Genomic DNA, 16,906 nt, shown 5'->3' on the forward strand with positions numbered 1-16,906 from the left:
TAACTCTTTGAAAGTCATTCTAAAATTTCAACACAATGAATTTCTTCCTGATGTTTCGTAACGTTAACGTTCCTTACTTCAACCTCTTACCAACTTCGTCCTCACGAGTAGGTATCAAGGAAATTCTCAATTCTCGAAACGACGCCGAGACACCCGGTGTATTACGTATACTACAGGTAGTACGATTCCCATGCATCATCATCATCATCATCATCACCATCACCATCGTGCATCGTATCCACACGACGAACGGAATGATTGCTTGCTTGCGTGCGGCGGCCGAAGAGCATACATGGTGAATCGTGCAGTGTATACATTGCCTGCCTGCCTGCCTGCCTGCCGCCACGGCGGTCTATGAGTCACCTAGGGCAACTGTGTATCTTTCTATCGTCCGTGACGCAGCGACCAAGAGGGAGGGAGAGGGTGCGGGAGAGCCCTTACCGACGAAAAAGTAAAGCCTCCTCCCCCCTCGTCTCCGGGGTTCTCGCTCGCTGCTCTACCGCCCCCGGCGTTACGTTTCTTCTTCCCTGTACGAGTGTAACCTCGCACTGCACGCGCAAGGGTTCACCCTGAGTCCCTCGGTGCCGCCTTTCCTGCCTTGCCTGCCTGCCTGCCTGCCTTCCTCCCCGCTTGACATCGGCCATGTGTTTCGAACAGTAGTTCTCATTCTCATTCTCGTTCCCGTTCCCGAGTTACCGTGACAACGCGTACAACACAGCTGTAGTACAATATCGCACTTTTTCACACTGTAATGTCGATATCTTTTTCTCCTGCCGACGGATCAAGGTCTAGCAATAAATGTGAATACGAACGATAACGATAGTAATAAAAAAAACAACAATAATAACAATAATGAAACAGTCCGATGTACGATACAGTATTACTGTATTCTTTTGATGTTACTGCAGTATGCAGACTGCACTGGTATAAATGCAGCGTAACTAATTAGGCGAAGGTGGGGCAGACCTGCATATACATATACGTATACACAAGCGCATGTCATAACATGGACTTTTTTGTTTTTAGACCGAGTAGTTATCGGGAACTAATCGAACTCCAGCATCATTATACATATATACGTGCATCACGTCTTTGGAATGTTGTCACGAGGAATGGGATAATATACGTGTAAGCAAAGTTAATATGAATGTATAAAACGCGCAGTGAAGTTTTCATATTTTCTTTATACATCGACAAAAGTTATACACTCCCGCAGCAAAAAATTGGGGGCAAATTTTCCTTTCGCATCGTCGTTCAGAATCTTTGAACAAAAATTATTGAGACGTAAATTATAATCTCAGTTTAAAGTTTGCATTAATTTCAATCGAAGTGTTTACTGTATACCTATGTAATATAAATCGTTGGTAAAGTGGAAAAGTACGCAGGACTTTGACTGTACGTGTATATAGATATGTATATACACATTAGCGTTGAAAAAGTTGGGTGAATAGTTCAGGACCGATAAGCTTGTTATATATATCGTTCGGTCGGTCTAGCTGTACTGAAAAAAAAGTTTGAAACAAAATATGGGGAAAATAATAACGAGGAGAAAAAGAAAAGTTTGGGAAGACGCGCAAGACGCTCTGAGATCCAGTGAAAGGGTGCCTTGTCGACTCTCTGGCAATGGGTTCCTCGTATCGTGTATCAAGTACATCAAGTATAACGCAACCGCGTATGTACCGTACATACAGTACGCATCTGTGTACCAACCAAACATCTTTACGTACATGTATACTCCACATTATATATATACGGCCGCAAGCGTGAAAGCAGAGGACGAGTTGTCCAATCCACGAAAAGTATACGTACTGCAGATTATTATTATTATTATTATTATTATTATTATTATTATTATTATTATACGTTCGTTTTATCTCTGATAAAGGAAAAAAGTACAAAATCAAATTTAGTTAATTATTTATAATATAAATTATTATTCTCGCAATTGTGAAGTATGAAAATATGATGAATACTTTTTCCGATGTCCCGTATAATCGTTATTATCCAGCCGGCTGTGCAGACGAATTGATTATAGCGAAAGTATGTACGTACGTGTAAGGGAAGAAGAGTTTCGAGTACTTTGTGCCCACGGGAATAACCTTTGCGTTCCTGTTGTTGTTGGGGAACTACAGCCTCCTAAACTGGGTTACAGGGTCTCCTTTTCCTCCACCCTCTCATCCGCGATCTTGAAACCTCCTCCCCTTCAGCATCTGCGCTGATTCATACGTATGGCAGGGGGCTCCACACGAATTAAACCGTCTTGCCTCTTCTAACAATAAGCTCATTTCCTACTCGAAATCATAAATTCTTTTACCTAATATACGGAGATATGGTCTGGAGTGTTTGATTTATTTCAATATTCAAATAAATATAGGTACTCGTTTGATTAAAATTACTTGGTGCTTTTAGTTTGCTTTTTTTTTTTTTTTTTTTTTAAATCTACCGCGTGTGACTTTTGAATAGAAACTTTAGTTAGTTGCCAAAAATCGATACTTTTTATTATTTTCAACATTAATCGATACACGACTCTTTGAAAATGTAATAACCAAAAAGCTTTTTTTTTTTTTTTTGTCGTAACCAGTATTTTTTTTTTTTTTTTTTTTTTTTTATTTTTAAAGAGATAGTTCGTCTAGAGTATGATAAATACTCGGACGAACGGCTATCTTGTACTAAAGCGAATGAAAAGTAACGATAAATAAGCATAATTGAAAAAACTTTTTATCTCACGCTGCGCTATTTATGGTGTGCGCGAGTAATACGACTCTACGCAGTCATGGGGGCCGACCATCGCATCGCTACCATCGCGTGTATGGACTGTTCACTATCGATTGCCATGCGGCGTCTCGCAATGCTGCGCGGAAACTCGAATTACTGTAGAAATTGAAAAAACATGAGCAAAAAATTTGGAGAGTCCTCGAAAGAGAAGCACCTGTTCGACGTCGCAATAATTAATTTCAACTAATATGAGTGAAAAAGCGATTCTACCAAAATAGAGAAACACTAATTACACAGGTCTGCAGCTAAAAAACTGCACAAGTTACTTATACTGTTTATTATAGATTTTCATTCGCCGAAGCCGGGGCAAAATACTCGAAAAGTTCCATTAAGTCAGGTTTTTTCCTCAACTCGTGTTTGTGGTTTCATTTAGACTGAAACTCCCATGTAATTCAAAATCTCGTGTCCTTTACTGGATTCTAATAATCCTATGCAAAATTGATTTCTTACTTCCATTTAATATTTATTAGAGTGAGACTAGAGAATAAATTCCATATAAAATGGTGGTTTTTTCAATGTTGTTATGCTTTTATTTTTTATTCAAACACCTTGTATTTTGCAAGAATACCGTACACGTGATGGAGGGAATGGGAAGTGATTTTTGGATTCGGCACACTCGAAAACATAATATTTACCAAAAACATCCCGTGCAGCTGAAAAAAAATATTTTTTTGCAGGCCTGTATTATTATATTATTATAATACAGTACTTTCGTTTGATCGTAGATTCTTTTAGTTACTCACTGGAACCTTGGAAGTTGAGTTTTATTTTAAATATCGCGGTATATCAAGTATATTCGAATTTTTCTCTTTTTTTTTCAAATAGTAATGTTACAGATATTGTATGCATACTTATATCCATTACATAAATATCGGCGTGAAAGAAATTTACTGTTTTTGAATAGTAATTTGGATCATTTCATCATTTTGTTTATCAATTCAAATCAACTCGCGCTGCTCCGCAAACTTCGATTCATTATTATTTGATGAGTATTTGCTGTTCAGGGATCAGAGAAAAAATCGGGTTGAAAAACCTGTTCAAGGTGTTTTATTTATTTATTTTTTTTTTTTTTGCCACTTTTCTCTTTTACCACGTTTGAATAGGTATACATACTTATTACGATTTCCGAAGTACATATCGCGCGGTGTTAACATCCTGAAATCGCTGTTTAACGCGTTCTTTGTTTTCACCAAATATACACATGCAATGCTGGCCCTTCTTCTCAACTTTGTATAATCAAGTCTGGCAGTATTGGACGAATGAATTACGCGTGAAAGCCATTACACTGAACAAACAGAAAGATTCTCGCTTCTGTTCGACGTCTCTCCGGCATTATTCACAACGGATTCTTTTTTTTTTTTTCCCACGAACCTCATCCTCTGCACTGCAATTACAACGTTGTGGCAATGTTTGACGTCATAAATCTCGTGTATGTACGCACAATTTGTAAACAAAGAAAGAAAGCAGGCATGTAAAATAATGAAATGGATATAACGAACTGCGATCTCTCAAAACAATGCAGAAATCGTGCGTTCAATTTAGTGCATTGAACCCGCGGTAATTAACACCTAATCGAGAAACGTTGCCGCTGCTGCTGCTGATGACGATGATGATTATAATTATAATAAACGGATCGCGAATGTTTTTTGCTTCGTTGCAACGCCTCGCTCGCTGTCTTTATCTTTTTTGTTTTTTTTTTTTTTTTACCTTCCCATGATAATTATCTACTCCTGTTTTCGGAAATCGCTGCACGACGTGACCGTGCGAGCACTAAAAACTCACGATTCTTCATTCAAATATCATTACTCGGATAAAGGTAATCTTGACATTCCCCCCCTCCTCTCCGTTTGTTCTCTAAATCTGGCAGCAAAGCGTCGTCGTGCCGGGGAAATATTATTAGATAATATTTAAAAAAAAAAAAGTCAAACCATGTGTTTATACTTTAAATCCAAGCAGTGTAATCTAGTAAAGATAACCGAATTTTATTTTCATTCTATTTTCGTGTGTGTATTGTATATGATGCCTACATATAAGAGTTTCGCTGATATATCGTGCTGATTTCAGTCACGACAAGTCGTATAAATACAAGAATTTTCCATTCTCTGATTTGAATATTTGACGTAACAAATCTATTTAAGGAGTGTATAATAATACAGTAGGGAGATCAATACAAAACCGTTTTTGCTGTGTACCTGTAAGTTGGCCGTTCCATATATGTATACCTATGTATATTCCTTATAACCGGTAACAAATGAATTCCTTATTATCATGGTATTCGGATTTTTTACTTTTTCATTTTTTTTTTTTTTTTTCGCCGTTTCGGCACAGCACGTTACAGGATTACGGGAGTATAGTATAAGGCTGAATGATCGTACCAAAGTGAGGTTCTAATAAAAGTCCAACTCCTATAGCGTACATAATACATGGTGTAATTCTTGCGGGGATGTAAAACGTGTGATTCATTTACATTTTTTTTATTAATTGCAACGCCACGGTCGATATATTAACCCTTTGCTGCACAGCGTCTCATGTATTATATATATATATATGATACACCTTTTCGAATAGGTTATTCAAGATTTATATTCAATTTTTCATAAACCGCTGTCATCTTTTGCATTTTGCTTTTTTTTTTGCATAATAGGGATTTTGACGATATTGTGAGCGCTATAAATAAACAAAGTGTTGAAAATGTCTGTTTTTACACATAATAAATGTAATTGTGGTAAGGTTGTGGGGATTAGAAAAGTGGAAATCGGTAATTTTGGGTTTTTGGAGTCGCTAGGAAACGAATCCGACGTAATAATTTCCAAATTCAAAATAGTGGATCCAATATAGCGGACTGAAAATATAAAAATTGATCCGATATTCGTTTGAAATTTGTTACTCGATGCAGTTTTGGGGTAGCTGAAAACGAATTTTCGAGCCATTCCAATCACTTTCACATCTTCAGTCCGTCGTATTAGATCCGCAATTTTGAATTAAAAAAATTCCCCAAATCTGACCCCATTTTGAAATCAGTAACCTTCTCGAACTCTTATGCACCTAGTTTCAAGGAATTTGACCGCAAAGAAAAATGTACGCTTCAAATGGTTTAGAACCTCATTGTTACGCACACTTTCGTTTATTATTTAAACACGTTTTTTCCGTGTTTTCTATCCCCCCACCCCCATCCCTCCCTCGGAGTTTCAACGGATCATTTTTTGTGCATGGTTTTAACGGCGGAGTATTTTTTTTTTATTCTTGCATTCGAAACTGCATCCATTCTTCAACTCTCGTCGACGGTGGTTTAGTCATTATCACTGGCTTATTTTCTCGGCATGAACTAAATGATATACAAGAAGGAACGACGACGGGAGAGGACGCCTTACTGGCGGCGTCTAGGTCAATACTCTCGCGTGCGCAGATCTCTCGGGGGTCTCGACTTATTATATACTACAATGAGGGACTTCTCGGAACGAATCGCACGAGGGCAAACTACTGCAACGACCGCGAACGCGAGTATATATAATAATCCATCGACTATCGAGGAGCACGGGAGATTCAGTGTCAGTGGCACAGAGATTGGAGGGAAGTCAGGTCGCGAGCAAGTCTGAAAAATTAACGGAGAAATAGAAATCCCTAAAACGGAACTCGAACAGATCGTTGACGAGACTATTTTATACGTAGGCATACTTACGATTAGTAGGCTCTGTAATTGTCACAGGTTATCCTTTTGAGTCACGCATTATTTTGCTGAGTCAACTTTTACAACAATATAGTATTCTGTGGGTTTTGGGGCCGCTGATTAAGAATCTGGAATCAGATTTTCAAAATTCAAGATGGTGGATCTATTACGGTGAACGCAAATTTTAATTTTTATCGAATACGGTTAACAAACTCTATGCATGGAGTTTTTCGGGTCGCTGATTGGATTCGCCATACGGAATTTTCAAAATCTGATGTAAGATTCGTAATCAGCGACCCCAAAAATATCTGAAGAAATATGTTGACAAGTTTTCTAAATATACAAAAAATTGATGTATAGTAAGTGGTAAGAATACTCCTACCACCATGACTCAAAGGGTTAATGGCTTTCCTTACACCGTAGACTACAGTACAGTCATCTGCGGATGAAATTATCTGATTGCCGGAATCGCAAAGGTGTCACGACTACCGGAAATTGTATATAGTAGGTACCTACACATAATATCATGAATGATCGATGAAACGATGTCCATACATGTGCAGACATCCAATTGGTGATCAGTTATGCATGGCTTAATACCTATGCGTATACAACGTATATGAATATAGAAATTCTTTCATCTGACTTTGAGCATTCGAACTCCTTTGGTATAAAGTATACCTAATTTCCTGAATTCTCCTTTGTATCTGTAAACGTGGAGCATATCTCGTAGAGTCCTGTTATCGGAAAAACAAGATAGTCGTGCCCGCCATATATAGCAGTAACCCTTATATCATTTAAAACAAAGATCGTTCACCGTAATCATTGTTATTACTATAAATGTTATTGTTATTGCGACCGTTCCTCGCGGTCCGCTTTAGAAGTCAATCGTTTGTGTTCTTGTTCCAACGATTAAGATTATCCTTATAACTGTAGTTGTGCATACAATATTTACGTATTATGTATGCGCAATGTACTCGACGTACCCGGGTACAGGTTATATGGACATTAATCGAGAATATAGTTTGACTTTGTTTAGCATGTTGTGTATATAGAATACGAGAACTGCTGATACGTGACACACATACTGCATACCCTGCAGTGACAAATTGATATGGAAAATTGCACGATAAGTCACACACTTCTTAATTATTATTATTATTATTGTTATCATTATTGTTGTTGTTAATGTGTCTTGTGCAAATTAACTCACGTGCAGGCGCATGAACGCAAACACCGTAATAGGAGTTATTCCGAAGAGACGAAGTGCCTCGAGGGAAGTATCTTTCATTCACAACGTTCAAGTTCTACTTTGATTATGGTTAGTTTATTACACCTTATACGAGTTTCACGGTAGATGGAGGCGAGGTAAAAAAAAAACAACGTTAAAACCAATGTACGCAGTTTTCTTATTTTTAATGTAATGTATAACTTTTTGCTGAGAGTGTAGAGGAAATTTGATACTGTAGGATAAATATCACGTGTTACACAAATCTCCGCTACAACGTGCATTCATTGTCCACACACACACACACACACATAAATATATATATATGTCGGAGTATCACAAATCTCTTAAATAATTCCATTACGTTAATGTATGAGTGAATAAAAGGATATTTCTTTTGAATATGAAACTAAACTAAATGAGCGTCAAGCGTAATTAGCAAGCTAAGAGTATAGCTGAATGATAGAATCTTAGCAACAGACAAATGGTTTGTTTATAACAACGCTTGGACGAAATCGACAGTTGTGGGTTAGCCAGAGAGCAAACCAGACGTGTCGGGATCGTCACGCTAATATGAATAGTCAACGCCCAAATGAACGCCTTATATCCTCTCCACCTTTCCGAGGCTCTACGCCGACATCAGAAGTGGGATCTGGATCTGTTAACCCACCAGGAGCAAGCGAGGGTAACGAAGAAAAGTGGCGATTACTTCTTGAACAACAGAATCGTAATTTTCTCGCGTTATTACAAGTGATGAAAACTCCTTCAGTGAATAATAATAATTATGTGTGTCTACCGGAGTTTGATCCTGATAAACCAGAAGTGAATGCGAGATCATGGATAACAACCGCGGATATTTGTATGGCCGATCAACCATTGCAAGGTGCATCCTTAATGATTGTGCTGAGTCGTGCCATGAGGGGACAGGCTTCGGCATGGCTGTCGCAGGTATCATATGCCGGGATAACGTGGATTGAATTTAAAGAATTGTTCGTATCAAGGTATGATTGTCCGGAGACTTCTGCTGCATTCTTGATAAATTTATCCAGCAGTAAACCTAAAGAAGGTGAGTGTATAGCGTCATATGCTGCATCGTTAATGAATTCATTGATGAATCAGTGGAAAAACTTGACCACTGAAGAGATAGCATTATCAACAACAATGGCGCATATTGCACATTTTGAATCACGTGTTCAACGTCTTGCTTTCACTACTGATATTGTCACAAGAAATCAACTCCATAACGAGTTGAAAGCTATGTCATTTTTGAAACGAAGATCTTCAGATAGTCTAATAAATGAAATGAGGGATCCGGGTTCAAACGATATCAGCATTCAAGATGACATTCAAGATTAACACTTCTTGCTAGGCGAATTTGGTGAAATTTCAAGTGCGTATACAGTCTTAGAATTTTACAAATGAAGGTATATAGTTCAGGCCTTTCTGATTAGAAGTATGAACAAGGGGTTGAATCTGTAATTTTTATAGAACTCTAGAATACGCGGTTTGAAACTGAATTTGAAAGAGTGCACCGTGGTTAAGACATAAGAAATGAGTACCTGTCACTGGAAGGAAGTGACAGAGGTATTGTGTACCCTGTTTCTGGTTAAGAGCGGGAGGTCTCATCACTGGATTTAAGTGATTTGAGGTATTGTGTACCCTGTTTCTGGTTAAGAGCAGGAGGTCTCATCACTGGATTTAAGTGATTTGAGGTATTGTGTACCCTGTTTCTGGTTAAGAGCAGGAGGACTCACCACTGGATTTGAGTGATTTGAGGTATGGTGTACCCTGCTACTGGTTAAGAGCGGAAGGTCTCATCATTGGATTAAAGAGATCTGAGTTTTTATGAGAAATTGAGTGGAAGAATGTTCTCACTTGGATGGCCTGAACTATGTTATTAACTTCAGAATACACAGTTTTCCTGTTTGAGGTTGAATCGAAGGCCAGGGTGGCCGAGGCGAATAATTATTGATATTTTGTTTTTGTTTTTCTTTTGTAGATGAATCACACGAGGATGTGTGATAGGTCAGAATGGCCGTGTCGGAGTATCACAAATCTCTTAAATAATTCCATTACGTTAATGTATGAGTGAATAAAAGGATATTTCTTTTGAATATGAAACTAAACTAAATGAGCGTCAAGCGTAATTAGCAAGCTAAGAGTATAGCTGAATGATAGAATCTTAGCAACAGACAAATGGTTTGTTTATAACAACGCTTGGACGAAATCGACAGTTGTGGGTTAGCCAGAGAGCAAACCAGACGTGTCGGGATCGTCACGCTAATATGAATAGTCAACGCCCAAATGAACGCCTTATATCCTCTCCACCTTTCCGAGGCTCTACGCCGACATATATATATATATATATATATATAATACATGTGAATATATATAAAACATGTGATCTAAAAGCTTTTAAACGGTCAAATATTTAAATTATCAGTCATCTTTTCCCAGTTATTATAAGTACTTATTCATTTAGTAGACGTACGTTATATGTACCTGCATCTTCATAACTAAACTAAATGTTTATTATACCTATTAACAGGTATTGTCAACGACGTAATTTACACTCTGGGATATAGAAGTCCGATGAAATAACGTGGGTGGGCATATAATATATCGTTGTAAAATGTAGTACATACATAGGTGTGTGTGTGTACATATATACATGTGTAAATGTATACCTACGTACTGCAATCCGGTGTCGTAGAATTATTCGCTACAGAGTAAGAAATAAGAGCGGTGTGACACGAACGAGAATATATACTCTATACATATGTATACAGAGTCACATAACCACGTGGTATAGTATGTTCCCAACCGGAGCCATAATAGCTGCAGCAGCAGTTGACTGACTACTTTTGGATGCAGTTCTGCCGGTATACCGGGTGATTTTTTGCAAAGGCACACAAGTTGCCATAAAATGAGTGTCCCAGTTATTGACCCTCTACCCATCATTGACGTTCTTTGGTTCTATCTGTTTGATCCTTAATTCCAAAATTACCAACATATAAATTTGCACTGTCTAAATCTCTAGCAATTGGTTTTAGTAATTGAGAAATTTGCAATTTCTGACGATAATTTATAATTTTGGAAAAAAAATATTCGATAATTGGGTCTAAACGTGGCAATAACTGACACACTGATCTTAGTTTAGAAAGTGAGGAAATCTAGCACCGAGATGAGTGTACAAACTTTTCGCAAATTCATGTAGTGGATACGATGTTCGGTTTAATCGAGGCGAGGACGGGTCTTCTCGCAAAGTTATATACCCGGTATATATACTCTGGACTGATTGCGAGACCACCGTCTACGAATCTTTTCTTATATACATAATATGGATATGTGCGCGTTGAGGGCGGACAGCGATTCGAGTGACTCTCCCTTTAACTGCGACCCTCGATTTATACACGTACAGACGCCGATGGACCGGTTCTTCGACGTTGGAATTACGATGTTCATACACAGCGAAGTGGAACTCCTCATTTTGTGGTACCTCACTTTGAGAGAGAGAGAGAGAGAGAAGGAAGTTTTCCGGCCTTCTTTGTTTGCTTCGCTTTTCTATTTATCTATCACAATACTCTCGTCACCGTAACTTGAAAGGTTAAATTGAAAGATGTTTAATATTCAGTGTGTAAATTTAGGAGAATTAGAAGAAAAATTAAAAACAGATAGAAACCGAAGGCGTATCTGTGGTTTTTGAAAGAAAATCGTGGCCGTAAAAAGAGAATGGAAACGACGTATTGGCAATTGTCTTGAAGAAAAAATTGTGGCTTATGGTTCTTCATTGATTGAGAATTTGGCATATCAGTGGAGACAGTTCGAAGGTTGAAAGTGAACAATGACGTTATTAAGAAGGAGTAGAAAGACGCGGCTGCTCGTGAAAAGGCTTTTTAACGACTGAGGCAACGGGCATTCGAGGCATTTCAGTTTTAGGAGGAATCATTGTAGCGAAAAGCATTAGTGATGAATAGAAAATAAAAAAGGTGTAAAAGATTTCGAATTTACCGCAAGCCAAGGATGGTTCGGAAGATTAGGGGATAAGGGGAAGACGAACATTCAGTTGATTTTGTAGCGTTTGAAACATGCGAGCAAAAATTTAAGGTACACGATACTGAAAATCCTGATTACTCGTTACTTCTGGTATTCAAAAATCTATAACCAATGAAACTGCTATTGTGCGGTGAAATAGTGCAGATAAAAAACAGAATATTCGAGGTCAACGGTTTGCGCACTTTGAAAGGTTTGAAGAGAACCATTGTTTTTTTTTTACGGAGCATTCCGTGCTGCCAACTCGTACAATGTTTGACCCTAACCGCGTTTCGGATTTGATTCTTGTTTTTTGTACCATTGTTCTAACTCTAAAAGAATATTTTCTACTTTTAAATTGAAATGCGTTTGAGCCGAGTTACATCGTGATAACAGTACCAATTAGGAGAATAACAGTTACTCAATTATTAGTAATTAGGTTAATTAGGTTAGTTCAGGCTATTCGATTTACAGTTTTATGCTCGCAATAATTGTGTGGTGGCATTTTTGTATCGAAGCTTTAGTGAAGTTTAAGATTATTACTTATTGAATTGATTGTGAAGTATGCTTGCAATAGATGCGGTGCTGTTGAGAGTGGAGTGACTCCATAACGCTTTGTACAAAATTGGCAACAATGGATTTCGGAGAAATTATGGTACCTCTATAACTTGCTTCAAACTTGAAACTCAATTTTCATTTGTCAGTTAAATCGAAATTTTGAAACTTATGTCTTCCTGGAAGCCAAGCTTCGTTCATAGATGATTCAGCGTATTGAAAAACGAAAATAATACCAATCGACTTATCAATTATACGTCCCCGTGGCTCTTTTTCCATTATCGCGTTCTGCCCTTTGTCATCAATCGCTAATTCTCGCCTTTCCTGCTTCAGATCCAGACGAAGCGCGAGCTCTTCTTCAAAGCTGAGAGCGGCAGTCTCCCGTCTTCTCCGTCGGTGCCGCCGCCTCAACCTCCGACCGCCGCGGCGACCGGAACGACGTTGACGTCGAGTGTACCTCCAAGCGTAGCGCCTCCTTCAGCACCCACGAAAGCAAGGTTGCCGCAAACCAGCGTCACTCTCAACCAGAATGACTCCGAGGACAGCAACAAACGCGAGTCAGCGAACAACAGGTCGGCCGACAGCAAGGACTCGAGGTCCGCGCCGACGACTAAACCCAAGGAACTCGACGGTTACGTAGGATTCGCCAATCTTCCAAATCAAGTATACCGGAAAGCCGTGAAGAAAGGATTCGACTTCACGCTTATGGTTGTCGGTAAGATTTCAATGGCACACCGTTGATCGATCCCAAGGTTGCTGTTTGGGGGCGGGGTTACAACTTGGACGGTCTAAGATCATACCTAATTTAATTTTTTTTTTTCTTTTTTTCTAAGAAAGTAAAACACTTGGAGCAATTTCAATTTGAGGGCTTTATTATTTATAGTTTCAAGAACGTTTTGGAATTTTTTCATTAAAATTAATTCCAAAATAGGGGCATGGCGCATATAAGTAGCGAACGACTCCGACCTCGAAGGCTTTTGCGGTGACGCAACATTCCTTACATCACTGTCCAACTTGTGATGGATAGAAAACATTTTTAGAGTTTAAAACACCTTTTTGGGTTCGAGTTTGTAGCCTAGATGTTAAAAAAAAATTGGTTTTCAAATATATACGATTATGAACCAAAAAGTAGTTGAAAAAATTTTTCATACAAAAATTATGAGATCGAAATTCAAAAATGTAGTTACAAACTCGAATCGATAAACAAGTTTTAGAGATTGTGTCAAAATTTCAAGTCGATCAGATAAGTATTGACCAAGGAATCTGCATCACCGGATTGATAACTGGTCGTTTGCTACTTATATGCGCCATGCCGCATTTTGTTATTAATGTCAATGAAAAAATTATGAAATGTTCTTGAAACTATAAATAATACAGCCTTGAAACTCAAATTGCGGAAAGTATTTTCATTTTCTTAAAAGAAAAAAAAAATCCTAAAAATCGGTATGATTTTAAACCGTTCCAGCTGTCCCGTCCGCCCTTAATGCATTTTCGAAATCAACACCGTTAGCTTGTGCTATGATTGGAACTGATCAATTTTCCATAGTTTTCTCCAGGAATTGAAGCGGGCTTTCAAGTTATGTTTGATGTAGATTGTATTGCTACTATAGACTGAACATTCCTAACATACCTTGCTAATGAACAGCGCTTGTATAATTGAGATTGTATACAATAGGTTTCGAAACAGTTTCTCTTATATGACAAACTGAAAATGCTCGTTCGAGATATGCTGAAATGTGAAAGTTTGCAACAACTCTGGTCATTGGTGGTGAAATTTTGTCTAGACAGGTATGATGTTCGAAGCAAATAGGGAAAAGGGATAAAAGACAGGCGCGCACGCGGTATGTGGAATTTTATTTGTCACGTGAACATTATAATAGTATGTGCTGTACGAGGATATTCACTCATAAGTTCTTTCATCTGCTGAACATGTGCGTCTCTCTTGCCAGCTGGATCTCCAAGTCCACTCTGATATATCAGTGGCTCTCAATTGTTTGGTTGTATAACAATATTTTCCGAATTTCTGTCCTGCAGAATTTGGAGCTCATATCGTAAAAGATGTTATCATTATAATCGAAGATGAAATTTCAGACTGTTAATGCAGTTATGGCAAACAATACAAAGTGACCATTCAAGGTCTCAGTTATAATACAAAAATCGACGAAAATGATTCATTTACATTGTTGGTTGTTTGACCAGTGTTTTGTCATATAAGTATACTCTCAATTATTCCTCTGTATTTTTCAACTACCGCATGAGACAGGAGTTATTAAGAAAATTAATGTCCGAGTGTAATTATAAGATGCAGCTCAGCGCTGTTATATTTAGGTATAAGACGCACCGAGTAGTCATTCCACCATAAATAGAATAATTGAAGCAGTTGCTCTGGTATCCAATGCACGGCTGCTGTTTGTCGTTCAAGGTCAAATAAGCTAAAAACTTGAGAGCATGTCGTGAGAATTGCATTTCTTGAGGACATATCTACGTGCTTGGTTTTTTCAAGTATTCATATTTCGTTTAATAACGATGCAGACGTCCTGCTGTATTGAAAACGAGTAGTGCAATAATTATTTTCAATTTGTTTGTGTACAGGTGAATCTGGTCTTGGGAAATCGACTCTCATAAACTCCATGTTCTTGGCTGATATATACAGCACTGAGTACCCTGGTCCGAGTCTTCGAGTGAAGAAAACTGTCGCTGTTGAAACCAGCAAAGTTCTTCTCAAAGAAAATGGAGTAAACTTAACCCTGACCGTAGTGGATACACCAGGATTTGGTGATGCCGTTGACAATAGTAATTGGTTAGTATGAATTTGGAGTCAGTTTGAATTCGGCCCCTTCTTGTATTCTGTGTGGTTATCCAATTTTAAGGAGAACATAAAAGAAATCCTAACAAGTACACAACATTTATCTATAAATTTTTTGTTTTAGCTGGGTACCTGTCATTGAATACATTGAGTCCAAGTATGAAGAGTTTTTAAACGCGGAATCTCGCGTGACAAGAAAACAGATTGCAGATAGTCGAGTTCACTGCTGTCTCTACTTTGTGGCTCCATCCGGTCATGGATTAAAACCGCTGGATGTAGAATTCATGCAACGCTTACACGACAAAGTTAACATTATTCCAGTTATCGCCAAAGCAGATACAATGACACCAGATGAATGCGCACATTTTAAAAAACAAGTTAGTTGGTGATCACTTTCTATCACAGCTATGATCATTTTCGCTCATTCCCAGATGTAACTCTCTTTAAAAAAAATAAATAAATAAACTACAAGCAAAGCAATTAGCTGATGTTTCATTTTCCAGATATTGAACGAGATCGCTCAGCACAAAATTAAAATCTACGAATTCCCAGAAGATGAGGAGGAAGAAGAAAGTAAATTACACAAAGTATTAAGGGATAGGGTACCGTTTGCTGTTGTTGGAGCAAATACCGTCGTCGAACAAGACGGTAAAAAGGTTCGAGGACGGAAGTATCCGTGGGGTGTTGCCGAAGGTACTTTCTTATCTATCCATATATCATTTTCAGACATACGTTTAGCTCTTCACTGTGCGCGTATTGTGTTTCGTGGATTAAATAAATTACATCCTCTTCTGTCGATTTGTTGCAGTTGAAAACCTTGAACACTGTGACTTCATAGCGTTGCGAAATATGGTGATTCGAACGCATCTTCAGGACCTCAAAGATGTGACAAATAACGTTCACTATGAGAACTTTAGATGTCGAACCCTGGCTGGTCTTGGTGTTGATGGCAAACCGACGAGGATTTCAAACAAGTAAGTCTTATTTTGTTCATTAGAAATCTGAGAATAATCTTCAACTGTCGTCACAAATATCCACACTCCTGGAAATGTTGGAGGAAAATCATGTCTTCTGTAACTACAAAAATCGTCTAAAAAATCCTTCATCATTTGAATCGTGATCAACGTTTTTTAAAACATGCCGTTGATGCTGTGGAAATGATTGAATGTCATACTGATGCATTTAACTACATGAATTGTGGGTATATTCGTCGAAAGCTGTTCCGAATAACGAATATGTAGATAAATCGTTTTTATTTTTGGAATTCACAACAACGATACCTGTTCTGTCTAGTTTTATTCCTAAGAGGTGAAGAAAAAAGCTTGTGCATGCAAACTCTAATTATAAATATACATGGTAGAAAGTAATTCCGTAGTTTGAACGAATGATTCTGGATTAAAAATATCGGAGGTGAATTCGTTTGAAACATTTTTTTGTTCTTTAATCCGATTTCATTGACAAAATTTTAATGATGGTTTCTTATTGGTCAGTTTGTGCCCACAAGGAGTGATGAACAGTTTCATGACGGTGTGGTAAGTCCTTAACTAAGGCTCAAAATTATGTAATATGGTTTTGTGTGCACAAGTTTTAGTATCTTTACAACCCTAATTACGTACTAGTATACTGATATGATACCATAATGTTAATTCCAGAAAATTTCCCACAAATTTTCATTGGTAATGAGAAACAATTGTTCTTGTTTGCTTGTATTCAGCTCGACCACAGTTCTCTGTAATTATTAATTTCACCTTACCTCTTTTGAATGATGTCCATGTTTTCGAGTATGTTTATTTTCCTCTGTCGATTTTTTTTTTTTTAATTATTTATTTACATATCTAAAAAT

General features: G+C 37.8%; 1 protein-coding gene across 10 annotated transcripts in view; it reads left to right on the forward strand.

Annotated features, from left to right (window-relative positions):
• Positions 1-16,906, forward strand: part of LOC124304397 (septin-7-like) — a 44,833-nt gene that overhangs the window by 15,742 nt on the left and 12,185 nt on the right. For 8 of the 10 annotated variants that reach the window (XM_046762647.1, XM_046762617.1, XM_046762591.1 and 5 more), the window contains 5 exons: positions 12,591-12,972; positions 14,850-15,057; positions 15,188-15,440; positions 15,567-15,756; positions 15,872-16,037. In XM_046762647.1, coding sequence (XP_046618603.1) covers positions 12,591-12,972; positions 14,850-15,057; positions 15,188-15,440; positions 15,567-15,756; positions 15,872-16,037 — 1,199 coding nt within the window. Of the gene's footprint in view, positions 1-12,321; positions 12,358-12,590; positions 12,973-14,849; positions 15,058-15,187; positions 15,441-15,566; positions 15,757-15,871; positions 16,038-16,553; positions 16,580-16,906 lie in introns of those variants that run through there. The other 2 variants (XM_046762608.1, XM_046762636.1) reach the window with 2 other exon arrangements.

Source organism: Neodiprion virginianus, chromosome 1 (assembly GCF_021901495.1).
Source record: "Neodiprion virginianus isolate iyNeoVirg1 chromosome 1, iyNeoVirg1.1, whole genome shotgun sequence".
In the NCBI taxonomy this organism is placed as follows: domain Eukaryota; kingdom Metazoa; phylum Arthropoda; class Insecta; order Hymenoptera; family Diprionidae; genus Neodiprion; species Neodiprion virginianus.